This window comes from Bos grunniens, chromosome 1 (genome assembly GCF_055505025.1).
Source record: "Bos grunniens cultivar Pamir isolate PY7600 chromosome 1, Bosgru_T2T1.0, whole genome shotgun sequence".
Taxonomy (NCBI): domain Eukaryota; kingdom Metazoa; phylum Chordata; class Mammalia; order Artiodactyla; family Bovidae; genus Bos; species Bos grunniens.
This window is the reverse complement of record NC_141165.1, coordinates 15,012,754-15,039,643: the sequence shown is the minus strand read 5'-3', so window position 1 is coordinate 15,039,643 and position 26,890 is coordinate 15,012,754. Positions and strand designations below refer to the sequence as shown.

Below are 26,890 nucleotides of genomic sequence, written 5' to 3'. Positions count from 1 at the left end.
GAGCACACACAGGGACACTTCTTGGCCAGCCAGCTCTGCGTCATGTCCCTCCCCGTCCCCCTGGGAGCCCACGCCCCCTCCTAGGAATGGGCTGGGAGGCAGATAACTCCTTCGGCTCCAGGTGTGTTGGTTTAGCCCGGGGTCCACAGTCAGACCCCCAGTTCTAAGCTGGTGGCTGTGAATGACAAGACCACAGTCTATACCCCGTATGTCTGCCTTTTCCCCTGAAAGGCTGATGCTTCCCCCAGGTCCCAGACTCGGGTCTGTTCCTGGCATCCTGGCCATGGGCATCACAGCCTGTGTGAGGTCCCTGGAAGTGTTACTATTATCCAGTGCCCTCGTGTGGACCCCATCATCAAGGGTCCCAAAGAGAGCAGCTCCCATGGTCCCCTGCCCGAGGGAAGGGGCCTCACAGACCCCCATGGCAAGACTGCCCTCAGGCATCATGATCCAGAATGTACATGACCTCCAAGTGGCTGGTGGTCAACTTAGCCACATACCTCCTCGGGCAGCCCCGGTTTTCAGGGGACCAGCTGGGGGTTGGCTAGTTCTGAACTCAGGGAAGCACAGAGCTGAAGGAAGGTTTGCACTGGAGTAACCCCAAGGCTGCCTGCACCCCCCAGGAGACCAGTAATGAGCAGATGCCTGGCATTAGTGCTCTCTCGGTGACGTCACACCAGTCCCCTGGGGTCCCCCTCCACAGAGCTCCCTCCCATGTGGACAGAGCCCAGTCTGGGGCTCTACCCGCCGTGGGGGGTCCCTGCTGTCCCCCAGCTCTTCCATCTGTGCCCACGGCTGGGCAGGTGTAACCTTTCAGGGTCGCTGACCCCTACCCTTGTGTTCTTTGGCTTCCCTGCTGTGTGTCTGTCCACCTGCCATCACTGACATCCCAGTGGCAAGAATCTGACTTGCCTGCGGACCTAAGCGGCTCTCCCAGATACCCTTCAACCTGTCCATCTGCCACTCGGTCCCTTCCCCCCAGGATGACTGTCTCAGGTCTCCCTGGTGACCGCCACTCCCCATAATGAGTCAAGTCGCAAGGCTGCAAGCTTCCTGCCCTTTGCTTCTCTCGGCCTGATTAAAAAGTCCTCAGGGACTGACTCCCCATTCAAATCAGGGAGGCACCTGGTGACAAGTGGGGGTTTGGGGTTCCCATCTGTGAAAGAAGAGAGGCCACTGGGAGAAGATGCCGAGACCTAGACCCAGGCTGGGGTTTGAGTAAACATGGGTTTGGGGCCTGGGGAGTCACTAGGGGCTCGTCAGGTACCCAAAAGGCCCTGTCCTCATCAGGCCCCTTTCAGCTCTGCGTGGGGAACCAGAATGCTGAATTTGCCCAATTCTGATCATTTAAGGGCATGTCCTGGCAATGTTTCTCTGAGAAACATTGTTTCTCAATGTTTCAATGAGAACTGTCTCTGAATTAGGAATCTTCAGATGAATCTAGTTGCCTCTATTTGATTCCTTTTTAAAAAACAAAATTTATTTATTTGACTGTGTTAGGTCCCACTGCGGCACGTGGGATCTTTTAAGATCTTCAACCGTCTGCTTGAAAAGAAGTAACTGACTGTCTGGCATGTGTAGTTCTTTTTTTGCCCTTTCACAAGGCTCTTTGATGGAGATTTGGCAGAAAGTCCAGAGCAATGTGGTATAACTGCAAAATGATAAACTTTCAATTAGTAATGAATTATTAGCATGTGAAACATTTAATTACAAATGTGGATAAATTCTATATAAATAATTTATACCAATATAGATTTTAAATAGGTAAGTCATATGGATTCCTCATACCTGAGATCAGGGGTCCCCAGCCTCTGGGATCTAACGCCTGATGATCTGAGGTGGGGCTGATGTAATAATAATATCAATAGCAGGAAAGTGCACAATTAATGTGCTTGAATCATCCCCAAACCATCCCCTACCCCATGGTTCGTGGAAAAAATTGTCCTCCACCGAACTGGTCCCTGGTTCCAAAAAGGTTAGGGACGGCTGCCCTAGGTGATGTCCAGGAAAGGGCTTTGTAAATGCTACAGCCATTGTACACCCACTGGTACTTATCACTAATATAACCCATGAAATGCAACTGAGAAAGTAGGCAGAGGCATCTAAAGGACAGGAGGTCCATTTTCGTGCCCAGAACTCAGCGTTTTTATAAATACTGTGGGGTGAAAACCCTGGCCTGTGGCCTTGGGTCTGCAATTACATGCTCTGTGTTTGCCTCTGTAGCGCTGGGGACAGAGCCACTATGTCCTGGGATGGCTGGAAATGAACGTGATCCTTTTTTCACAGGATACAAGACCCTTTTGAAGGGCATTTCTGGAAAGTTCAACAGTGGAGAGCTGGTGGCCATCATGGGTCCTTCTGGGGCCGGGAAGTCCACACTCATGAACATCCTGGCTGGATACAGGTGAGCAGACCCTCAGCCAGTGGTCGGCCAGGGGCCAGCGGCATTGATGGGACACCCCATCACTTTCTAAGGCTCTGAGAAGCCTCAGGGGAGCAGCTTCTGTTTGGTGAATGCAGTCATTTTTCAGCTCACCCCACACCCACACTCCTGCCCAGACTGCCCAGCACCATCCTGGAGCCACATGTGGCAACCTGGAGACAGGTCTCCCAGCCTAGTGCCCTGGGAAGCCAGTTGATCCAACCCATTCCTTGGAGGAAAGAAGGGACCCACCCCAGGGCCCATGGTCGTAGTAGTGGGCTGGACGAAGTTGGAGAGCAGGTGTAATCTCACTGGTCTCCATAGACTCTCTGTGTTTCTGTTCTCCGTGGCATCAACGAGGCAGCACAGGATAAGGTGGATCCTAGTAGGATGCCTGCGGCTCCCTCTACCTCCCTGGGCTGCGATGATGCACCAGAGCCGTACTGGACAGTAGAGATGCCCAGTGCGTCTGAGTGGGAGAGTGAGTGTGGCTGGTGGGGCCATGCCCCTCCGTCTCCACAGTATACCCAGGATGCCGCACTTCCACTGTGGTCTGAGAGAACAACTCCCCGTCTGCTCAATCTAGTGGGTCCAGGGCCCAGACTCCCTCTTCTTTTCTGAGCCACCTGGGCCTGGGGAGCCTGTACTGGTCCCTCCCAGTCAGCATCAGATTCATGCTGCCCTCAGAAACTGGTTCTGACCTACCTAGCGGTCCCACCCTGGGCTGCAGAGTCTTGGCCTTTCGGGGAGTTGATATAACCGAGGCTACACACAGGATTGTTAATATGCTCATCTTATAAACCCTGCAAAGCCAGGGGCATGCATGGGGCCTCATGTCCACAGGTAGGAGCATCCATGTATTGGTTTGGTCCGTAGGCACCTGCAATGAACGTGAGATCCCAGAGAGGCCCACACTTGTTCTCCCCTCCCTTTTCACACTGGGCCTTTTCTTCTTGGGGTTCCTTCCTCTGAGCATTGATCTGGGTGTCCTGGCCATGCCCAGCTTGGTGTCCCTACTGGTCCAGCTGGATGATGCTGGAAGGGGCTGTGGTCTCCCCCCTCCCTCAGCCTTGGAGGAGGGGGAGGCGGTGCAGGAGGGGCCGGGCTGACACGTCCTCTCGCTGACCCTGCAGGGAGACCGGCATGAAGGGTGAGGTCCTCATCAACGGGCTCCCTCGGGACCTGCGCTGCTTCCGGAAGGTGTCCTGTTACATCATGCAGGACGACCTGCTGCTGCCGCACCTGACCGTGCAAGAGGCCATGATGGTGAGCGTCCTGGGGCCCGCAGCCCCACACCTGGCCACCCCCATCCCCTACATGAGGCGGAGCGGCGCCTGTACCCCGCCCTCCCCTGCATCTACCCCCCATCCCCTACATGAGGCGGAGCGGCGCCTGTACCCCGCCCTCCCCTGCATCTACCCCCCATCCCCTACATGAGGCGGAGCGGCGCCTGTACCCCGCCCTCCCCTGCATCTACCCCCCATCCCCTACATGAGGCGGAGCGGCGCCTGTACCCTGCCCTCCCCTGCATCTACCCCCCATCCCCTACATGAGGCGGAGCGGCACCTGTACCCTGCCCTCACCTGCATCCACCCCCCATCCCCTACATGAGGCGGAGCGGCACCTGTACCCTGCCCTCACCTGCATCTACCCCCCACCCTCCACATGAGGCGGAGTGGCACTGGCACCCCACTTTCACACAGAGTTCTGACCCCACGTGCTGTGTGGACAGCTTCACCCAAGGCAGCCTCCCAAGGCCCTGTAGACCCCAGATGGCAAAATTGAGGCCAGGTTTCTGAGAACGTGATTAACCTGGCTGATGTGGGGGACCACTGCCAGGGTGACCTCAGTCTCAGGCCCATGGGTCAAGGGTCTTTTCTTCCCATTGGTGTTATATGGCTTTGGCCAAAGTTCCAGGCAGTCTGGTGCCTGGATTAGGGCCCTGAGGGTCTTGTCCTCTGACTCATCTGCCTGCCAGGTGGGTATAAAACACGTGTTTGCTGCTCACTTGCTGGGTCTCAGGCCCACACACACGTTGTCCAGCAAGGTCATCAGACATGTAATCCTACACAACCACACGAGAAAGGGTGCCTTGGAGAGTTTAGCGGTTAGTCCAGGCATCTTGTACAGCGGGGTCTAGGATGGCCTGGCGTGGTCTGTACTCTTTGGGCAGACTGTGACCTAGCCCTGTGCCAGGTGGACAGGGACCACACTGACCCGCTGTGGGCTGTGGAAGCTGCTAGGGAGCCTCCCAGCCAGGAAGTCAGTGGGCAGCCCTTTCCATGATGGAGCATGGGTCCGTGGGGCTGCCTGCTTCTCTGCCATCTCATCTGCGGTGCAAGGCAGTGCCCGGTCTCCAGGCCTCTCCTGGCACATTGGGGACCTTCCCAGATAGTCTACCTCGTGCTTGGGCAGTAGACGAGCATTCACCATGGATTTCCACAAGAGAGGTCTTGTCTTGCACTCCTGACACACACGGGGCCAGGCTTCCTCTCTGCGGGGTTGCAGAGAGGTAGATGCCCAGCATTTTGGCTGAAGGGCAATTCCAAGGGATCCTCAGCTCAGCACAGAGAAGCAGAGAAGGTGTTGGGTAGGTGGTCTGCCTTCTAACCTGCTGCCCCAGCAGCCCTAAGTGCCCAGCAGCCTGACCATGTAGCCCCTCAGGCCTCCAAGTGGCTGTTCTCATGGGGGCATGGGCTGCTCAGGAGGAGTTTGCAAATAGGATTGTGAGGTTGGGAAATACGTGATTTTTACTTACCCTCATTGTGGATCCTGAGGATTCCCGCATTGTCGCTTCACCTTCATCTGGGGCGACCAAAGCTTCATTCCCTGGTTACTTGTTTGAGAAACTTCACTTCGATTTCTAGCTCTGTCACCGCTTTCTTTTGAAAACGAGATCTTCGACTCCTGTTGCCACCTCTGTCTTCCCCCTAACGTGTCTCCAGGTTCTGCTGGGAAATCCATTTATTTTTCAGAATTGAACTCAATTACATTTTGATTTTGAGAGCTTCATGATCCCTTTGATAAATACTGTGAAGTTAATGAGAAATGATTAACTGAGTAAATGAGTTATTCTCAGTTAATGAGAAAGGATGGGCTTCCCAGGTGGCGCTGGTGGCAAAGAACCTGCCTGCCAATGTAGGAGACATAAGACACTTGGGTTTGATCCCTGGGTCGAGAAGATCCCCTGAAGGAGGAAATGGCAACCCACTCCAGTATTCTCGCCTGGAGAATCCCATGGACAGAGGAGCCTGGCGGGCTACAGTCCATAGTGTCGCAAAGAGTCAGACACAGCTGAGGTGACTTAACACGCTGGCACACAATGAGAAAGGATCCCTTGTACTCTGCAGGATCCTGTCCCACACGTGGGGATGATGCTGGCCACGAGCCCTTGGTGGTGCCTTTCCGTGCGCTGCTTCTGACCCTCCGCCCCCAGGCAGCCTGAGACATGACACTCGGAGTCACATGGCTGGCAGCTGCTCCAGCCTGATTCTGGGAGCTCAGCCTCTCGGCCCCTCACCCCTGCATCACAGTTTCTTGAGGGGCCACTGGGCAGCCTCAGTAGCTCACCAGGTGGGCAAGTTCTGACCTCAGTGCTGTGCCGAGGAGGAGACTGAAGCCCTTGCTTCCCGAGGTCCCAGGAATCGGCAGAATGCTGGCCATGGTGATGGCTACTCAGGCCTTCGCCAGACAGGGTCAGGGGCCCCATGTGTGCTAGCAGGTGGGATATCAAACCAAACAACAGAAATAACAAAACTAGACCCTTTGTATGTTGTTGTTGTTCAGTCACTAAGTTGTGTCCGATTCTTTGCGACCCCGTGGACTGCAGCACACCAGGCTTACTTGTCCTCCACCATCTCCTGGAGTTTGCTCAAACTCATGTCCATTGAGTCGGTGATTCCGTCCAACCATCTCATCCTCTGCCGCCCCCGTCTTCTGTTGTCTTCAGTCTTTCCCAGCATCAGGGTCTTTCCCAATTAACTCCTTTTGTGTACCACTTGCCAATTTCTGTGGTGTAAATACTCCCACTGTGGAGAATGGTAAGCTGTCAGTGGTTTCACAGGTGGCTTTGTGAAATTCCTGACAGTGATCTTGAAGCCTCCAAAGCCTGGGGAGTCCACGTCGCTCAGTTACCCACATCTAACTTCCCTCAGGGACCAGCAGAGAATCCACGGAAATGACTGGAAGCATCCCAGACCTCACTGCTCTCCAGGACCTTCCTTAGTGAAGCCGAGGGAGGTGGAGAGCCCGGACCTCTGTGGATTTCCTCTGTCATCCAGCAGCTGAGCCCCTGGGGCCACTGCTTTCTGGGACTTTCCTTAGTGAAGCTGAGGGAGGTGGAGAGCCTGGACCTCTGTGGATTTCCTCTGTCATCCAGCAGCTCAGCCCCTGGGGCTCTGGGGCCGCCGTCGCTGAGTTGGGTTGTCTTGCTGCTGGCCATCTGTTCTGACCCATACTGCTGCTCTTGTCCCCTACAGGTATCTGCACACCTCAAACTCCAGGAGAAGGACGAAGGAAGAAGGGAGATGGTAAGTGTATGCTTGGGTCACATGAAATCCACTTGGCAGTCACATGTGGAGGGGCCTCTGGGGACTGACTTGGCTTGTGGCTTGGCACCTGGCTGTTTTTGTTGGGGGGTCAGTGGCATAGCAATGTGCCCTTGGACTGGCACACGCCTTGAATGACCATGCTGCCACCAGACAGATGCAGCTCACAGATGTAGCAAGGACACGGGCTTGAGGAACCAAGCTCAGGCTTAGACCCAGCCCTCTGCCCCTTTTAGTTTCTGATACACTTTATACTCCATTGTTTTTGATAAAACACTAACAGTGAAGATGGTTAGTCATCCATTTAAAAATAACCAGCCTCCACTCCTACACACTTGCAAGAAGAAATTTGGTTCTTACCTGTTATTAACCAGCCTTTTAAAAATAACACAAGCAAGTTTCTGAGATGACAGAGATCTTGTGATCCTTTTCCTTGCTTTTTTGCCTCCCTGAAACCCCAGGGAGCCAAAGGGTGTTGGGTAAACAGACCCAGCGGGGAGCACCAGAAGCCCCCACTTAGTGGGGAGGCCTGGTTTATTTTTATACACTGTCTAAGACAAACCCAACTCCCCTCCTCTCCACCCCATGGCTGGCACTGGTAGAGTTCCAGTGTAAGATGGGATTTGGTGAAATTCTACTTTTATTATATTATCCTGTCTTCCTGTGCCTGTAGGGCCACAGGCCAGCAGCAGAGAGAGCAAGATCTGTGGGGTTGGTGCCAGCAATGCAACTCGGCTCTTTATGTGACCATGCAAAATGGAATGAGTTCAGTTCAGTCGCTCAGTCATGTCCAAGTTTTTGTGGCCCCTAGACTGCAGCACACCAGGCTTCCCTGTCCATGACCAACTCCCGGAGCCTGCTCAAACTCATGTCCATCGAGTTGGTGATGCCATCCAACCATCTCATCCTCTGTCGTAGAAAACAGTCACAGTGTCAGCAGCAACATGACAGTTGATAGGATGTGATGTAAACTGCCTTGGGTTTCCCAGGTGGCGCTAGTGGTAAAGAACCCGCCTGCCAATGCAGGAAGCATAAGAAACCCGGTTCAATCCCTGGGTTGGGAAGATCCCCTGGAGGAGGAATGGCAACCTTCTCCACTATTCTTGCCTGGAGAACCCCATGAACAGAGGAGCCTGGCGGGCTACAGTCCATGGGGTCACAAAGAGTTAGACATGACTGAATGACCGAACATGCACACATCACAAATGACCTTGGAGCATGGTGTGTCTTTAGGGGCCCTCCTGTCCCTCCCTGTGCCCTCCTCTCCCAACCTCACTCTTCAGAAACCTGAGGATTCAGGTGGAAATTTGAGAGGATGAGGAAATGGCACATCCAGGGTAGGGAAGCCCGATTTCTGTGAGGAGTGAAAACCCCTCCTTGTAGATGCTTCACATGGACTCTGGTTCTGTAGCTGAAAGGAATAAAATGGATGAACAGACCCCAAAACACAGATGTGGGGAAAAAGCATGGGAGGCATGGGTGTTTCCACCACCACTCTGTTCTGAAGGGCGAGCCTCAGACACAGGCCAGCGCCCTGGGAGGATGGGTGAGCAGATGTGGGGGATCAGAGGGTGAACCTGCCCTGAAGTGAAGCAGAACTAAGCCCATTGAGGGGACCCTTCAGGCCAGGCCTCCTGGAAACCACTGGACAACCTGAGGCCAGATTGTCCAGCGCCTGGGACTTTTGTCCGTAGCTGCCTCCTGGAGGTGGGAAGCTGAGTGCAATGCTCTCATTAATGTCTGAGCTCCCAGAACAGATGCAATCCATGAGTAAGTGGGTGTGGGATGGTTTGCCTGCAGCGTGGTCCGGGGGACCAGCCTTTCCAGGTGGGAGGGGCAGCCGGGAGGGAGCGTTTGCTAAAGGGCGGGGGCGAGGGGCACGTGTGTGCCTCTCAGCTGACTCCACAGAGGAGCACCCACAGCCAGTCCTTCAGCCCTGCACCCGCTCTGTCTGTCAAGTGTCGACCGGTCCTCCTCGCCCTCAGCAGGGTCCAGCCCCCCTCCCCCCTCAGAACCATCGGCAGGGCTGCGTGATTGTCCAAGGAGAGGACAGGCCCTGACTCATTTCCCTCCAGCCCCGTTGTGTCCCTGGGTCCTGGTTGTTTACTTCTCGAGGAAACATAAAAGACTGGAATGTTCCAGCAGGTAGTGGAATGTTGCCCAGTCCACCTCGTTTCCCAGAAAAGTGGCCCCAGCCTCGAGAACCCCCCAGTGAGGGGTCTTCCTCAGGAGTGAGGTCTCCCAGGAGGGGACATTGTTCTTTCTGATTCACTTTAAAACAAAACCAGCCTTCAGGGCGTCACTCCTGAGAGCATCCTAGACAAGATGCCTGCACGCAAGGGAAACAGGAGGTGCTGACCTTGGCGTCCGCCTCCAGCATCCTTCCAGTGGGGCAAAGGGCAAGAAGGGAGTGGGTGGTCTTCCTCCTGAACCTTTGGACTGGATTCCTGGAGACTGCCGGAGCCATGTCATCCTGGGAAGGCCAGTGGACTGTCCACACGAGGGAAAGCGTTCCTGAAAGATGGCCTTTTCTGGGCAACCTTGCTGCGAGCTTCCGGGATGGCATGCCTCAGTGGCTGTATGTTCTAGAAGAGGTGGTGGAGCTGGGTTTAGGGCTCAGCAGGGGAAAGGCCAAGCAGGATTCAAATGCAGATCTATCTGACCTGCCTGCTTCCAGTGCGTGGAGCAGTAGCACCCCGGTCCTTCCCATCACCGAGGCCACATTGTGTCCTGACCGCGCAGAAGTGATTCAAGAGCCAGAGTGGAAATTTTTCTCCTTGAGTTCCTTCTCCTTGAGGATGACCTCAGCTCCCTAGAGAAGTTGCTGGACTAGGGTCCACCTGCTGCCACCATGGGCTAGGACAATGGCCCAGGGAATTCTCGCAGGACCTCTGTGGCAGGTTGTCTCGCACCCCACTGGGAGGTGAACCTGACAAGGAGGCCAGAAGGGCGGCACCTGACCTCTGCCTTCTTGTGGCCACCTCCAGAAGACACCAGGATGGACCCGAACACTGACCGCTGTGGATGAACTGATGAACGGTTTACACTGAACTCTTCTGACCTTCCTGCTCCTGAGTCCAGCCCGGATCAGGGATGGGGCAGCCAGGGAGGGCTGAGCACACAGTGGGCTGTTTATACCTTGGTTCCCAGGCAGCTCCCAGGGCAGTGTTGGCAGGGTCTCTAAGAGAAGCAGTGATAGCTTTAAGCAGTGTCATTGCCTTGCTGCTGAATCAGAGGCCTTCTTTTCCCATTTACAAGCGTGGATGGAGCTCTGTCTTTCTGGGAGACCTGGCCTGTGTGGTTGAGTCCACGGGAGCTATGTGCACTAGCAATAGTGTGACTAACAGCTGTCGCCGAGTGAATGCTTACCATGTGCCAAGCGTTTTATCTGTTATAGCATTAAACTATCAGGGTGGCCCTCCCCTTGGTGCTGGTCAGAAACCCAGTCACTCGTCCACTTATGTGTCCATGGATCCACCCTTTCTGCAGTGTTTATCCAACACCTTCTCGGCCCTGGCCCTGAGTGAGGCTCACACATGAACGGACTTGCTAGGTTGCCAGCCAGAGGCAGGACCAGGACTCCAGCCCAGGCTGGCCTGGCCCCAACCCCGCCTCTCAGTCTCCTGAGTCTCAGCCTCCTTAATCAGGACATCAGGCCTGGCAACGCTGGGGTGGGCCGGATGTGCGGTCCCAGGTGTGTCTGGGAGTTGGGTGGAGAAGGAGATCGGAGTTCCACGTGGGCCCTGTAGGTGGCGAGGAGCGGCTGTGATCTCTGATGCCACTCTGCTTCTGCTGTCCCCCAGGTCAAGGAGATCCTGACGGCCCTGGGCCTGCTGTCCTGTGCCAACACGCGGACCGGCAGCCTCTCTGGCGGTCAGCGAAAGCGACTGGCCATCGCGCTGGAGCTGGTGAACAACCCTCCCGTCATGTTCTTCGATGAGCCCACCAGGTAATCAGGCCCTGCCCTCCCCGCCAGCAGAAGGGGCCACCTCTCCGCCCGCTGAGGGGCTCAGGCCAGCCTGCACAGACACAACCAGGGCGCTCTGAATGAGGGGTCTGGTTGGGGCTCACAGACGTCTCACGGTGTCCCTTGACTTGCAGTGGCCTGGACAGCGCCTCCTGCTTCCAAGTTGTCTCCCTGATGAAGGGGTTGGCCCAGGGCGGCCGGTCCATCATCTGCACCATCCACCAACCCAGTGCCAAGCTCTTTGAGCTGTTCGACCAGGTACGTTGGCCCACTGTCATTGGCCTGGGTGAAACCAAATCTAGGTACTCGCAGCTTAGTTCATGAGGGTGTCTTCATTTTTGAGTGGCCTTAGGTGTTATGTTTCTTAAGACGTTGATGCCATAAGCACTTCAGGTGGCAGGGCCAGAAGGGATAGGAAGAGCTGGCCAGTGTCCTCTCTCTAGGGTCTTGGATGAGTCACTGACATTACTGAGGCTTCATTAATGGCCCCCCGATGACAGGACGGGGACACTTGCCATACAGAATTAGATGGCAGGTTGTGATATTTGTACGGTATCATCTCTTTTATAAATCTTATGCTTTTATATCATCCTGAGCAAAAAAATGTCCCAAGGAATGCAGTGTGTATAGCTCCAAAATCTGGCCTAAGCAAGTGGTTAGCATGAGGGGAAGAAAGGCAACAAAATGAATAATTCCTGGTCATATGATAGCTTCTGTCTTTCCTGACTTATCATGGATTTCCCTTTGAACTTTGAGTCCTTGGGAGGTAACATAAAGCTGTCCTGAGAGAGGAATTGATGGATTGATGGATGAATGGATGGATAGATAGATGGGTGGATGGTTAGATGGATGGGGTGAATGGATGGGTGGATGGATGGATGAGTGGATATATAGATGGATGGACAGGTGAGTGGATGATGGGGTGAATGGGTGGACTGATGGATAGATAGATGAATAGATGGATGGATGGTTGGGTGAGTGGATGGGTGAGTGGTTAGGTGAATGGATGGATGGATAAGTGGATGGATAGATGGATGGATGGGTGGGTGAGTGGATCATTGGATGGATGGATTGAGAGTTTCTCTCCCTTTACAGAGTAAGGCAGAGTTGATGTTTTCCTTCTTACTCTTTTTCAGCTTTATGTCCTCAGTCAAGGACAGTGTGTGTACCGAGGGAAAGTCTCAAACCTTGTACCGTATTTGAGGGACTTAGGTCTGAATTGCCCAACCTACCACAACCCGGCCGATTTCGGTGAGTTGAGCCTTGACCAGCCAAAAGAGGGTCTTTTTTATTCCTGGTGGGTTTCTACTCTTACCTTTAGCCTTCAAATCAAGAATTACTTTAATATTCCACAGATAGTTCAAGTGCCGTCCTGAGGCAGAACTTTCAAGACCAAGTCAAAAGAGGTTTTCTTTCCTCCAGATGAAATACCTGGGACTAGAAACAAGGGATCTGTTGTTAGGTCAAATATTTCCCAATACTTGACTGTGTGATGCTTTCGGTCTAAAGGAAGTTATTTCTAAAAAGAAATAACCTTTAACAAATTCCCCTTTGCATTGATTAATGCAGATGTTAAAATTCAGCTTAAATTTTGACCAAACACAACAAATTTTGACCAAAGCAGTTTTGAACAAGACCCTGGGATCCAGGGCTTCCCTTGTACTTCAGCTGGTAAAGAATCTGCCTGCAATGCAGAAGACCTAGGTTCGATCCCTAGGTTGGGAAGATCCCCTGGAGAAGGGAAAGGCTACCCACTCCAGTATTCTGGCCTGGAGAATTCCATGGGCTCTATAGTCCATGGGGTCGCAAAGAGTCGGACATGACTGAGTGACTTTCACATCACTTCACTGGGAACCCAGGACTTTCCTAGTAGCTCAGACAGTAAAGCATCCGCCTGAAATGCAGGAGACCCAGGTTCAATCTCTGGGTCTGGAAGATCTCCTGCAGAAGGAAATGGCAACCCACTCTAGTATTCTCACCTGGAAAATTCCGTGGACAGAGAAGCCTGGCGGGCTATAGTCAGTGGGGTCGCACAGTCAGACACGACTTAGCCACTAACACCCTGGGAGCCTAGAGCCCAGGTTAATGACAGGAGTCGCTCCTCCTGATCCAGAGGCTGCAGCTTCTGTGCTTTGCAGCTCATGCTTTATGAGCTCCATGCTCAGTGCCCCCAGGGCTCCCGCTTTGGCCTTTCCTCTTGGCCGGAACCCTCCAGGGCACTGACACCAACGTCCCAAGTCACTTCCCCACCAGATCTGCCCATTGTGCAGCCTGCACGTTTGTCTGCAGATGGCGGCCCCTTTGTGTCCAGTGCCTCTGGAACCATCTCCCTGTCCTCCTGTCAGATCCACCACTTCTGCTCCCTGCTGTCCAAGTGCAAGAACTTGCAACCCCCCTTGCTTGCCTTCTTTTCCTTTTGAGCTTCGTAGTCACTAGACCACCAAGTGCTTGTACACCCCGATCCCGTCCCATTCTCCCCCTCGACCATGGTGCATGGGGTCCTGTCCTGGCCATCGTGTCCTGCTTCCCTGGGGCCCCACAAGCTGGGTGGTCTGAAACAAGAGGAAGTCACGTTTCAGACTCTGGAGGCCAGAAGTCAAGGTGTCCGCAGGGCCGGGCTCCCTCCTGAAGCTCTGGGGGAAGGTCCTTCCTGCCTCATCCAGCTTCTGGAGGCTCCAATGGTCCTTAGCCTGTGACCCAACATGGCTTTTTTCTCTGTGTTTCTCTGTGTGTGTCTGTATGTCACCTCCTCTTCTAATAAGGACACCAGTCATTTGATTCAGTTGTTGTTCAGCTGCTAAGTCATGTCCGACTCTCTGTGACCCCATGGACTGCAGCACCGCCAGGCTTCCCTGTCCTTTACCATCTCCTGGAGTTTGCTCAGATTCATGTCTATTGAGTTGGTGATGCCATCCAACCATCTCATCCTCTGCAGCCCCCTTCTCCATTTGCCTTCAGTTGGATTCAGGGCTCATCCTAAATCCAGGATAATTTCATCTCAAGATCCAAAACCAATTACATCTGCAAATAACCTTTTCCAAAGAAGGCCACATTCTGAGATTCCAGGTGGACATGAGTCTTTTGGGGGGGCACGCTTCAACCCATTCCATTCCTCCTTCTTGGTCTCCTGGTCATCAGCCTTCCTCACTCAGTTGTTTTACTTTCAAGCATCCAGCCCCAGCAGTTCCCCAGACCCCACCTTTCCTACACATCCTCTCCCAAGTTGTGTTCCATGAGATGCTATTGCTGGGAAATGCCTCTGTCTTACAAGAAGGGCGCTCTGACGAAGCCGGGCCAGAGTGGGGTGAGCGGGAAGGAGATGCGGGCCGAGGGAGAGGAGGAGGAGTCTTAAGCATCCTTGATGGTGGGGATGGTCAGGTTGGCTGCATAGTCGTTCAGGAGCAAGGACAGTGGGGGACAGGTGCTGCTGAACAGGGAAGGGCGGTGAGGTCCACGGCCAGCAGAGAGGTGAGGACCTATAAGGAAGGACAGATGGGAGGAGAAGGAACAGGGCACTGGGGAGAGCCCAGGGAGGGGCTCCTCAATATCATGCCTGAGGAGAGGGAGAGACGTGGGGAGAGAGGGGCTGTTTGGAGGGTGGTGGGTGTGAATGACCAGCAGAGCAGGCAGTTCTGGCTGGGTTGGTGTCATTGATCGTGACATTCTGGTGGGGCCAGGCTCTCCCGATTTGTGATCCGATGCAGAGAGAGTTAGCTGTCCTGGCCTGGGCTCTGGAAACAGCTGGTTTTGCCAGAAAGGGTCCCTGGGGGCATTGCATTAGCAAGAATCTTACTGAGATGAAGGATCCGGTCCTACATCAGGAGGAATGGGGGAGGGTGGAGGGAGAGCACAGGTGGGAGGAGAGGAAGGAGCAGCAGGTGCCAGGGGAGGGTGGACCCCGGAGAGAAAGAGCAAGGTGGGACCTTGGACAGTCTGGGGTACAGAGGAGGCATGATACCAGGGTCAAGGAGGGTCGGTGGAGGGATCTGAGAGGTGGAGCTTGTAGTCCAAAACCTCAGCACACCCCTCTCAGGACCCCCAGCACTTCTTCTTGGTCCCAAAGAGCTGCCTCAGTGCTCATCGCTCACCCTCATCCTGGGAACTGCCTTCCCAACAGGAATCTTGCTTCCTTCTGCCCTCCTCTCAGCTCCAACTCTGATGCATGCATGCCCATGACCAGCACTTAATAAACACTAGACAGATGAGTAAGTTAATAGATGCATGAGCTCATGACTTCTCGGGCTGTCCAACATCACAATCTGTATTTGCATTTCCAGCCTCCTGATATGATCAACGGCCTTGCTGGGCATTGAGAAAGGAAACATTGGCCGCTAAATGATTTTTATCACACCATTAGCATCCTCACGCGGCATCTATATAATCAGTTAAAAGATATTCCCACCGGATTACTGACTTTGTTGCAAAGGAAGAGGCCCATATGAGCAATGCTGGGCTGAACGCTCTGTCTCTCTCCTCTGTGCAGTCATGGAAGTCGCGTCCGGCGAGTACGGCGACCAGAACGGCCGCCTGGTGAGAGCGGTCTGGGAGGGCAAGTGCGACTCTGACTGCAGGAGAGAGCCTGGGGGCGATGCCGAGGTGAATCCTTTTATTTGGCACCGGCCCTCTGAAGAGGTAAAGCAGACAAAACGATGGAAGGGGTGGAGAAAGGTAATGCACACCCCCAGCCCCCGGGAGCACTGCACGACGCCCTGCACGCCTGCTGCACGAGCACTTTCCTCAGCTCAGAGGAGGGGGCGTCCGGGGGCCGGGGGGCTCACCCCTCCTCTCCCCCTTGGTGTGTCCCCAGGACTCCACTTCCATGGAAGGCTGTCACAGCTTCTCTGCCAGCTGCCTCACCCAGTTCTGCATCCTCTTCAAAAGGACTTTCCTCAGCATCATGAGGGACTCGGTAAGGCGGTGTGCAGTGGTCTCCATGGCAACAGAAGCTGAGGGGTCACCTTTGGGTCTGTTCATCTGCTTGCGCTTTCCTTTTTCTGCATCAGTCAGTTTTCTGTGATGCCGCAGTAACAAACACTCCCTGGCTGCTAGTGGTTATGACAGTAGTCATGTCTGGTTCGTGTAACCTGTGGGTGGCTGTCAGTTGTGGTCCTGCCCCATGTGTCTTCTCGTCTGGGGACCCAGAATGGAGGACCGGCTCCGGTTCTAGAAAAGAACGTGGCAGGGGAAAGTGTCGGAGAAACCCAATGGCAGCCCTTATAGCTTCCTGCTCCTGGCGGGGTGGCGGAACCTGCCACTGGTGCTCACGTTCCATTGGCCAAGGCTGGCATCAGGGAGGGGATTCCTCCCTCTGGGAAGCCCCACCCAGCAGAGGAAGGAGTTGGTGAAGGATTGGGAATCAGAACAAGATCCAGCCTTTCGAGTGGACAATCTGACAGCCTGTGTAGGGGGTCCCCGAGTGCCCAGGAACCTCTGGAACCCAGTTTGAAAGATAGAGGGGCTGGGAGCCATCCAGCCCCTGCTCTGCAAGGGTGGGTCTGTCCTGCGGCCGTTCTTTGTCCGCTTCACCACCGTTCTTGTCACTTGTCCCCTCCTCCGAAGGGACACAGTCCTGCTTTGCTATGTTGAAGGGGATTTAATGCAGGATAGAAGTTCCTTCCGCTTGAACAGCAGTGAAATGCTGCCCTGTGAGTTTGTGTGTGTATGTGTGTGCGTGTATGCACACACACACTCACATGAGCTGGTGTAGGGTCCTGGGCTTGGTATAATGGAAGCTTAAACTAAGGGTAGTGAATGAATGGGCTTCCTGGGTGACTCAGTCGTAAAGAATCCGTCTGCAATGCACAGGCCTCAGGAGAAGCGGGTTGACTGCCACCTTTCTGGAGGGAAGGGGCAGAAGCCTTGACCGCCCCCTCTGGGGCCCCTGGTCTCCTTGTCCTCTCACTGCCCACCTCCGAGCTTGCACACCTGAGTGTGGACCTCGTCTGCCCAGGTCCTCACGCACCTGCGGATCACGTCCCACATCGGCATCGGCCTCCTCATTGGCCTGCTGTACCTGGGGATTGGCAACGAAGCCAAGAAGGTCCTGAGCAACTCCGGCTTCCTCTTCTTCTCCATGCTCTTCCTCATGTTCGCGGCCCTCATGCCCACCGTCCTCACATGTGAGTGCCTGGTCCAGCCTGCGCCCACCCCTCCTTCCTTGTCTGCCACTAAGTCGTGGCTTTCTTGGCCACAAACATAGAGTGTTTTATTTTATTTTTTAAAATACCGTTTTCTTTGTTGACAGATGTAGGTATGATTGTATGTTCTGTTAGATGAGAAAATGCATACCATGTTTAAGCCAAAGGAGTGAATCACTAATAGAAGATCTGTAAGCCTTGTGGAAGGCTGAGAGATTTTAAAAGGTTTTCTAATTGGGAACCCCTCAAATGCTACTGTGTGAGCATTACCTCATTCAGTTAAGATAGCCCTGGTGCAGCCAAATTTGTGAGCGGGTAAAGCTATTCTGGGTTGGAAAGATTCCCTGGAATAGGACACGGCAACCCGCTCCAGTATTGTTGCCTGGAGAATTCCATGGACAGAAGAATAGGGCGGGCTACAGTCCATGGGGTCGCAAAGAATTGAACACGACTGAAGTGACTTAGCATGCAGCAATGCTGTTCTAGGTGGATTTCTGTGCAATTCTAGGCTGCTTGCAGAGCAGGCTGCCCTCAGCCGCTTCAGGGGGACAGTGTGGAAAACTGGCTTCACCAGGCTCCCAGCCTAGACAGCTCCTCCAGCAGTTCCTCCTCCTTAAGTTGCCCTGAGTTTACAAGGGCAGCTTCTGAGGACTTGCCCAGGGAAAGGCATTGCATTGTCAGTTACTCAGTGAAAACAGGTTCAGCAGGAGATACTTGGACCAGTCACTACAGTGATGCCAGCGTACTAGGCAGTTTCTCCAGGCAGGTGAATCATTTCATACCTTTCCATTCAAACTCCAGATATTAATACTTGAAGCACTTCAGATTCACAGGAAGGCAGCCCAAGTTGGGGCTGCAGAGGGCCTTGCAGGAGACCCCTTGTCTGAGTTCTTGGAGTGCTGTAATGTCCAAGTGACCCTTTTCACTTTCCTGCCCCCTAGTTCCTCTGGAGATGAGCGTGTTTCTCCGAGAACACCTGAATTACTGGTACAGCCTGAAGGCCTACTACCTGGCCAAGACCATGGCGGATGTGCCCTTTCAGGTGCGCATGCGCCCTGGCGTGGCATGACGGGGCGGGGCTCTCCAGCATCCCTGGGGGGCGGGAGGCGCGGCTTGCAGGTGAGGGTGACGGGTGCTGTGTTTCCAGATCATGTTCCCCGTGGCCTACTGCAGCATCGTGTACTGGATGACGTCGCAGCCGTCTGACGCTGTGCGCTTCGTCCTGTTCGCGGCACTGGGCACCATGACCTCCCTGGTGGCGCAGTCCCTGGGCCTGCTGATCGGAGCTGCATCCACATCACTGCAGGTACCAGCCAAGGATGTACCATGGGGCGGACCTCGCTTCCCCACCTCCACCCATGTGGCTGGGGCTGCGGGCCCTGTGGGCTCAGTACCCCGCCCCTGAGACCCCTCCTCCTGATTCTGTCCTGACTTCCCAGCCTGGCTTCAGCAGGTCGGTCAGTCGGTCGCTGGGGAAGGGATCAAGGTGTCCTGGCTGCTCAGGATTGGCAAATTGACAGCAGCAGGTGGCCTTACGGGTCACGGGGCACACCAGTGCTGTTCTCACCAAGCACCTGTTTGGGGAGGAGCGGCTGGTCTCTGGCACAAGGACGGGCTGAGTTTGTGCCCAGAGGCCAGCTGGACCTGTGATTGAACATGAGCTCATTGAGTCTAAGCACCCCCACAAGTTAGGTGCAGTCCTCCCATTTCACAGATGGGGAGACTGAGGCCCAGAGAGGCAAGGTGATTTTGTCACAGTCACGCAGCCAGCTCTCAGGCCAAGCTCTCAATTCCTATGTTTTGTTGCCTCTGTGGGATCCACACAGCTGTTCCCCAGACAACCCCATCACAGCTCACACTCCCACCTGCCCAAGCCCCTCCACATGCCCCTTCTGGATGTCTGGTGCCACCTACTCCCAGCCTGCCAAACCCACTGTGTGCACAGTTTTTGCATCTCCAGGGCTTCATGTGTTCAGGCCAGTCTGAGCCTTAGGAAACAAAGCCAGAAGCCTGGGGAGTCAGCACCCCACGGCTTTCTGCTGCCCCCTCCCCTGCTGCGTGGCCTCGTGTTCCATGTCCACGGCCTCTGGGCAGCACCCGCATCCATGGGCGGGAATGGCAGTGGTGTCCATCTCACAGCCAACAGCCGTAGAAAGTGCTGGGCCCATGCCAGCTGCTCTCGGCACCCAGGGAGTCTCACTCCTGACCCTTCCTTGCTGGGACACAGGATGTCAACTCCTCAGGCGTGTGCCTCCCACCCCACAAGCGCCCTCATGGCCCCACCAGCATCTCTCTGTCCCTGCTTTTCAGGGCCTCCATGCTCTTTCAGCCTCCGTCCCCTCTGCTGGGTTCTGCTGGGTCCTGCTGGGCACCAACCTGGCTCCTCCTTGTGCAGGAGACCAGACTGCTCCTCCCCAAAGGGGTGCGTCTGTGCCATCCTGGTCCTGGATGACCTGGATGACCTGGACGACCTGTCCTGACAGCTCTGGCCCTTTCCTGGAAGCGTGGGCTGTGGGCTCCAGGCCCCCTTAGGAGGAGGGGGTGGGTAGGAGTAAGGTCCTTCTGTGTCCCCTCCCAGGTGGCGACCTTCGTGGGACCCGTCACGGCCATCCCTGTGCTCCTCTTCTCAGGGTTCTTCGTCAGCTTTGACACGATCCCCACCTACTTGCAGTGGATGTCCTATGTCTCTTACGTCAGGTAGCCTGCGGGGCCCCTTAGAACTAGGGGCCTTTAGGACAACAAAGGGAAGGGAACTGGGGACAGGCAGAGGCTCACGAAAGCCCCTCCTTGGCCGTCAGCTAGATGCCGGGTGGATTCTCAGGTCATGAACCTAGAAAGTATCAGTGCCTTTTTCTTCCCAGTTGTGTGTGCCTCACCTTCACACACAGACACACAGACACACACACACACACACTCGTGGATAAAATAAACCCTAGCTACTGGTGCCCTGGAAATGGCAACTCACCCCAGTATTCTTGCCTGGAGAATCCCATGGCCAGAGGAGCCTGGTGCATTATGGCCCATGGGATCGCAAAGAGTTGGACATGACTGGGCGACCAAGCAAGCATTCACTGGTGCCCTGGACAAGCCATGGCAACCCCATGTCCTACGTGCTTTAGAGAGCTGCGTTGAAGAATTTCATTCTTCTCTGGAATAAACACTGCTTATAACAAGGTTCTTATTGTTGTTCAGTCGCTAAGTCATGTCTGACTCTTTGCACCCCCATGAACTGCAGCACACTAGGCTTCCCTGTCCTTCACCATCTCCCAGAGGTAGCTCAAATTCATGTCCACTGAGTCAGTGATGCCATCCAACCATCTCATCCTCTGCCACTCCCTTCTCCTCCTGCCTTCAATTTTTCCCAGCATCAGGGTCTTTTCCAATGAGTTGGCTCTTCACATCAGGTGGCCAAAGTATTGGAGCTTCAGCTTTAGCATCAGTCCTTAATGAATATTCAGGACTGATTTCCTTTAGGATTGACTAGTTTGATCTCACTGAAGTCTAAGGGACTCTCAGGAGTCTTCTCCAACACCACAGTACAAGGTTCTGAGTAAGAAATCCAGTGGAAAACAAGACATGTCTCAAGCGTCCTCATATTCTTGAACAAGACTGCTCTGGTGCCTTAGCGCTTCAGCATCAGATTTCACGCTCTTGGCTCACAGGCGCTTTGGCACCTTGGCCCTCAGCAGGCAGGGCCGGTCATTAGAGCTTGTGCCCCCAGCCACAGCCATTCCACATGACACCTAGGGTCCCAAGCTGTGAACAAGCTTGTGTTTTCTAGAATGTCAATTCAGAGCCAGGTACATTGTTCCCGAGAACAAAATCGAAACAAAGCCCTTGTGCAGAGTTTCAGCAATGGTGCACCTTTCAAGACCGAGAAATCAGAGACCCGTGTCTTTCTTCTCGGAATTAGCATTTTTGTTCTGATAATGCAGAGCTGGAACAGAATGAAAGGTGGTGCAGAAATGTTTTATTCAAATGCTCTGCAGGCCTTGAAAAGCTCTCAGACCTTTTATTCTATTTAACTGTTAAAAAAAAAAAAGGTGTGATATCAGAAGTGATCAATGTGTTTTTCCATTCGTGTCACCTCTGAACAATACCCACTCTTGGTTAAATTTGGGTTGTTTTTTTGTGTGTGTGTGGAGACTTTGGAGGCAAGGAAATTGGAAGACACTCGATCAAGCTGTTGAGTGAGTTTATGCTAGGAAGCTGCAGAGTGGTTAAGAAGTATTCCAGGAAAAAAGACCTCCAGGGAGGGAGGGAGCCAGGCTGAGGATGGGGTGGGGGGGTCAGTGTACATTCCACAGACATGGGCAGAGGTAGGGATGGGGGGGTCCTGAGCCCTCCTCACTCTGGCGTCCCCCCCTCAGGTATGGGTTTGAGGGGGTCATCCTCTCCATCTACGGCCTTGACCGGGAGGACCTGCACTGTAACACCAACGAGACCTGCCATTTCCAGAAGTCAGAGGCTATCCTGCGAGAACTGGACGTGGAGAACGCCAAGCTCTACTTGGACTTCATTGTCCTGGGGATTTTCTTTATCTCCCTGCGTCTCATCGCCTACCTCGTGCTGAGATACAAAATCCGGGCCGAGAGGTAAAGTGCTGCAAAGCCAGAGAGAGGAACGTTGGACACCGTGGCCATGGGCCACTTCCAGAACCCTTGCGGGCTCAAGGACACAGACCCGCCTGTGGACCCTGGGGACTACGTCGGGTTGTCAGGCAGCGAACCTGTGCTGGACTTCGCCGCCCCACTGAGTTGGGTCTTCTCTCCATTACCCTTTCTAGCTATAACTAGGAAGAAGATGTAGAATGGTCTTTCTTTTTCACATGCAGAAATTTTTAAAATACAACCCCTGAGGCAGAATTTAAAACTGCCACATAGTGGGTGGCAAGAGGCTTCCTCAGCAGAATTCTTCCTTCTCACCAGGGAGCTCTGGTTCTGCACGAGGAATGTGGGTGGTTTCCCGGGGCCCCTGGGCAGTCAGATGTCCAGGGGTGGAAAGGCGAAGCCAAGAGGGACTCCATCCTGTGACTGGTATTTTCATAGTTGCATCTTTCTACAGTTTGTCTCTTTTTCCAACGAGAAGTCGTTTTCCAAGTCAAAAGTCGATCAATTTCATTCATTTCCAGAAGCTATACCTTTTTAGTACTTGGTGAAGAAAATTATTCAGGGTAAACCTACTTCGTGGAGAGATGTGAGGGGTTTGGCTTGATCGCTGAGCTGGTCTCATTTGCAGACAGAACCTGGGAAAGACACAGCTGCTGGTTGCAGGTTGGAGGAAAACCTTGGAACCAACCATGCGCACTAAGCCATGCAGGAATTTTGTAAAGTTGTACAGAAAGTTGTAAGGCAAATTCGGCTATCTCTTTCAAAATCTTTTATTTCCCCCGTGCTTCTTATTTTCACTTAAGCAAAATATATTGGGGTTTTTTTTTCTCCTAACTTTCTGAGCACCTTAATTTTGCCTAAAAATTCTAGAAGCTCAATCCTGCTGATTTTTTACAAACATTTTCTCTTCCCTCACTTATCACATCAACTACCTCCACTGAACCTGGGCTCAGAGAAACCCAGATGTGAATGTGCAGGATCTGCAGGTGTAGCCCATGAAAGATGTACTAACTGCATAGGAGGGAAGATGCTGAGATTTCCTGAGAATCCAAGGCCTTTGTAAAAAACTGGCAAAAGCTTAGTGTGGCCAAGACTCTGGAGCTCCATCAAACTGTGTACTGAGAGCCATGGGAGATGCTGTCTCCCACATCTGGTTTCCATGGCAACTCAGCGGCACCATCATCTTTTCAGTCTTTCCGGATTGGAAACTTCTTTCCAATGATGCGATCACCTAAGCAAAATCCCTCTAGGGCAAGAATCATGGGCACTTCTGTAGGGTTAATGGCCTTTGAATTCCTGGCAGGAGCCTGTGTGCTTGTCAGAATCAGTGTGGCCACAGGGTAGAAGGGGGTTCAGGCCAAAGAAGGTTTCTGAAGGAAACAGAACTATTTCCCCTTCTAGGATGCTGTAACCTGGAATCAGGGTCTCCGAGTGAATCTGCTTTTTTGTTGTATGGAAGTTTGATTAAAAAAAAAAAAACCCTTACTGCAATGGCCTGAGATAATATCCGGGCTTCCCAAAGTGGCTCAGTAGTAAATAAACCGCCTGCCAAGCAGGAAATGTGGGTTCGATCCCAGGATCGGGAAGATACCCTGGAGAAGGAAACGGCAACCCACTCCAGTATTCTTACCTGGAGAATCCCATGGACATAGGAGCCTGGCAGGCTATAGTCCATGAGGTCACAAAGAGTCAACACGACTGAGCAACTAAGCAACAACAAAAGATAATATCCAAGTAACTTGTTGATTTTATTTTCCTAAATGGGCTTAGTTAAGAGGTGGGGGGGGAGGGTGACGTGCCATCTTTCACACATTGAAATTTAAACCAGGGCCACTTGCCAAGTCTAATTCTTTTAAGTAATTTCTGAATGTAATGACTTGGATCTTCCTTCATCTGTGATTTCATTTCTTCATTTAAAAGGAAGGAGGAAACTTCAGATGAGTGATGTGCTGCCTTTCTGGTTGTCAGTATAGGTGAGAATGTAAGTCCAGAGAATCTCTGATCCATGGGGTTGAGGAGAGGAAGGAGCTCCACTGTGTTCTAACCCCCGTGGCTCCTCAGAAGCGTCAGGTCCTGGCTTTGCTGACCAGCCCATCTTGGGAGCCTTTCGCCTCTGTCTGCAGTACCTCAGACCTCCCTTTCACCTACTCTTACTGAACATCAGCTTGAGAATTAAATGCTTCCAAAGCTTCGTATGGGTGACATGGGAAGGAAAGACACCAGGTAAACATTTTACAAAGGTGCTGGAATCTGATTAAGTCACCTTGGGAGAGGGCCCTTCTGGACCAAGAAACAGGACTTAAGCTTTTAGGTAAAAACTCATCCTAGAGATCCACAGAAAGGTCATTTTCCCACCTGAGAAAGGTCAGGGGCAGGCCAGTGCGTGAGGTAGAAAGGCCTCCGGTGGGTTCACAGCTGAACATCCCCCCGTGTGCCTAGCATCCATCATTCCTCACTGGGCGGCCCGGCTGTGTGCCTAACCAGCTCCTCTGCTTGGGTCCTCATTCGCTAACGTGTATTGATTCCCCCTCACCGCCTCCCCGCCCCCCGCATGCTTGGTGCAGCCAGAGCACCGAGGCTGGGGAGGCTCAGTGAGGCCCTGGGTGCTAGGACCAGGAGAGAGCCAGGTCTGACCCCAAATGCTCTATTACTTTGCTCTGCCCTCTTGCCTCCTATTCTCAGTGTGTGAATGGACTCGAAAGTGCTTTTCAAGGTGTAAAGTGCGAAACGAGGATAGTTCTGGACTTGCTGTCACCGTGCAGACCATGGGGATGGGGGGCAGCCTGCTCGTCTTTCCTCAGTTGCCTTTTGTAGGGGGGTCCCGAGCTGGCCTGGGGACCCAGCTTCTTACCCCTACTCCACCCACCCACCCACCCTGTCTCAGTGGAGAGGTGCCTTCCTCTGCCCGTGCCTGGCTGTAGCTTCCTAACGCAGCCTGCCTGTGGGCTGGCTGGGGTCCGAGAGGGTCCAGTGTGTGTGTGCCTACGAGTGTGTGCACACATGCGCAAAGGCATGCGCCAGCTGGCTCCGGGTGTGTATCTCACAGTATTATCTGTGGCGTCTGTAAATCTTTACTTGTCCTTTACTCCAAGAAGGAAAGAGAAAATTCACCGACTTCACACCTGCCGAGCAGATGGTGAAGCATAGTCAGAACCAACTCAGTCTTTCAGCAAATGCCGGCTTGATCAGCGTGTGGCAGAAAGCAAACCCAAACGACCCAGCTGGGCGGAGGGAGGTGCAGTGTGTATGGCCATCAAGTTAGAGGCTCTGAAGAAATAAGACCGCTAATAAAATATTTTATAACTTTTCACTTGTGTTCAGTGTTAAATGCTTCAGACTCAAAATACTGGGCTTGGATCTGACTCGGTAAAGGGGAGGGGTCTTTGTTTGTATTTGAAATTATCCTTGCTGACGTCCAGCAGAGGTTCTGGTTCATTCCTCAGTGGCCCCGTCTAACGCCTGATTGTAAATAGTCTCCTTTCTCTCAGTAACTTTCGTGTCTCATGTTGAACTGTCTTAAAGTTCTGTTTTTCTCCTCTGTGTTCCAGCCTCCTCACCCATCTCTTCCCCGCCCCCTTGTTAATGTGAGCCAGGGCTTTAGAAAGTGCCGACAGCCCAGATTCACAGGGACCATGTGTGCCTCCCTTGCGATAGTCCTAGGGGACAGGGACCGTGGAAGCTGGTGTAGGGTGTTGCTCGGCTCCCTGGTTTTGGTCAGGAAATACACCCAGAGCCACACTTTCCAGGGAAGTGTGTTTAGGGCTCGTTGTCATCATGGGCTTGCCTCTCTCCTTGGGGACACAGAGGATGGAGCCAGGCAAGTCCCAGGATGGGCGGCCCCTGCGTTTCTGCTAAGTGCCCGGAGAGTGTGTGCAGACACTGAAGAGCTCCCTGGAGTGGGGCAGGCTTGAGAGCCTCCCTCTGCTTCCTCTCTGCACCACCGCTGCCCTGCGGATCCCACCCTTCTCTGCAGCTTCCATTTAAGGTCTGGTCCTTCCGGTCCCTGCACTTGACCTCCTGCCTCAGGGAAATGCCCCGGAGACAATCGCCTTCTGCAAAAACAGGTGTTTCTGATGTCCCTATTGGGGGTCCCCCTGGGACCAGAAATGGGGGAGCCCCACACCCTGCCTGTGGAGTCCACTTTTCCCACCTGCAGGCTCCATGCAGCCTGGGCTGAAAATCCCACTTTCTGGGCAGGAAGTCGGCATGCAGTTGAAGCATTCAGGCATGTCCTTCTGAGGCTCAGCCCAGGTTTTCTGACAGCTGTTACATGTCCTCCCCCACTTCTTCTTCCCATCTTTGAGGAAATGAAGGTTTAGCATTAGCTTCATTTTTGTTATCTCTGAACGCATCAGCGTGGAATCAGTCCTCAAACAGGCATTCACTGTGGCCTATAACAGTGGCCCTGAGGCCAGCCAAGGAAGCCAGGTTTCTACAGGCGACTCAAGTGAATTCAGGCCAGAATTAGAGCCCCTGACACCTCCCTGTTCTTAAAATAGACCTTTAACATCAGAGGAGAAAGTGCACTGGCTACCACCTTCCAGCCAGCCAAGTGGTCATCATTGGAGGGGCACAGCCTCAGGGCTTTTCCACCATGTAAAGCTGCAGAGAAAGGACAGAAGCACAGAAGTGTGTCCTCGTTTGCTCACAGGCCAGACAGAGCCTGTCAGCTGGGTCTGGGCCCCACTTTGGGAGGGAAGATGGGCTGTGAGTATACAGTGGGAAGGCCAGACCCAACCAGTCTGCTCCCCATTCCCACGGAGACACCCCCAAACCGAGGATAGGGCCACAAGTATGTGTGAATTTCTCCCTGGGGCTCATGGTTTTAACCAGATGTTGGAAACAGCCCGAGCCCAAGCCACAAAAGTGGAAAAGAGCAAAGCAGAAAACGGCTACAGTCAGCCGAAGTTCTGTCTCCATGGCCCGCACCCTCTGCTTGAGGTGTCTATAAATATGAGCGAGAACCCTGCACAAGCGTTTAACTGTGGCCCCGATTTTGTGTACAGTTAAATGGTACTTCCTATGTTCACTGATGCTAGTACATCTGGTCCTGGGGAACTTGGAAGCCATCTGCTGGTACCTCTGCAGGATGGAGGTCATCCCTCACCTGCAGCAGGGCCAAGGTGAGCTGGGGTGGAGATGCTGAGGCATGGCCAGGCGGTGAGGTGTGACAGTCCCTGACCTGCTTGGGGGCAACTTCTCAAGCC

General features: G+C 53.5%; 1 protein-coding gene across 3 annotated transcripts in view; it reads left to right on the top strand.

Annotated features, from left to right (window-relative positions):
* Window positions 1–24,993, top strand: part of ABCG1 (ATP binding cassette subfamily G member 1) — a 65,468-nt gene extending 40,475 nt beyond the window's left edge. Inside the window, exons 3-15 of one of the 3 annotated variants that reach the window (XM_086315687.1) lie at window positions 2,287–2,404; window positions 3,556–3,688; window positions 6,901–6,951; window positions 10,773–10,918; window positions 11,071–11,194; window positions 12,073–12,187; window positions 15,420–15,568; window positions 15,744–15,845; window positions 16,887–17,055; window positions 18,015–18,115; window positions 18,221–18,379; window positions 19,652–19,770; window positions 21,444–24,993. In XM_086315687.1, coding sequence (XP_086171813.1) covers window positions 2,287–2,404; window positions 3,556–3,688; window positions 6,901–6,951; window positions 10,773–10,918; window positions 11,071–11,194; window positions 12,073–12,187; window positions 15,420–15,568; window positions 15,744–15,845; window positions 16,887–17,055; window positions 18,015–18,115; window positions 18,221–18,379; window positions 19,652–19,770; window positions 21,444–21,672 — 1,715 coding nt within the window. In that variant the 3' untranslated portion in view covers window positions 21,673–24,993. Of the gene's footprint in view, window positions 1–2,286; window positions 2,405–3,555; window positions 3,689–6,900; window positions 6,952–10,530; window positions 10,664–10,772; window positions 10,919–11,070; window positions 11,195–12,072; window positions 12,188–15,419; window positions 15,605–15,743; window positions 15,846–16,886; window positions 17,056–18,014; window positions 18,116–18,220; window positions 18,380–19,651; window positions 19,771–21,443 lie in introns of those variants that run through there. The other 2 variants (XM_086315677.1, XM_086315692.1) reach the window with 2 other exon arrangements.
* Window positions 24,994–26,890: the final 1,897 nt, after the last annotated feature.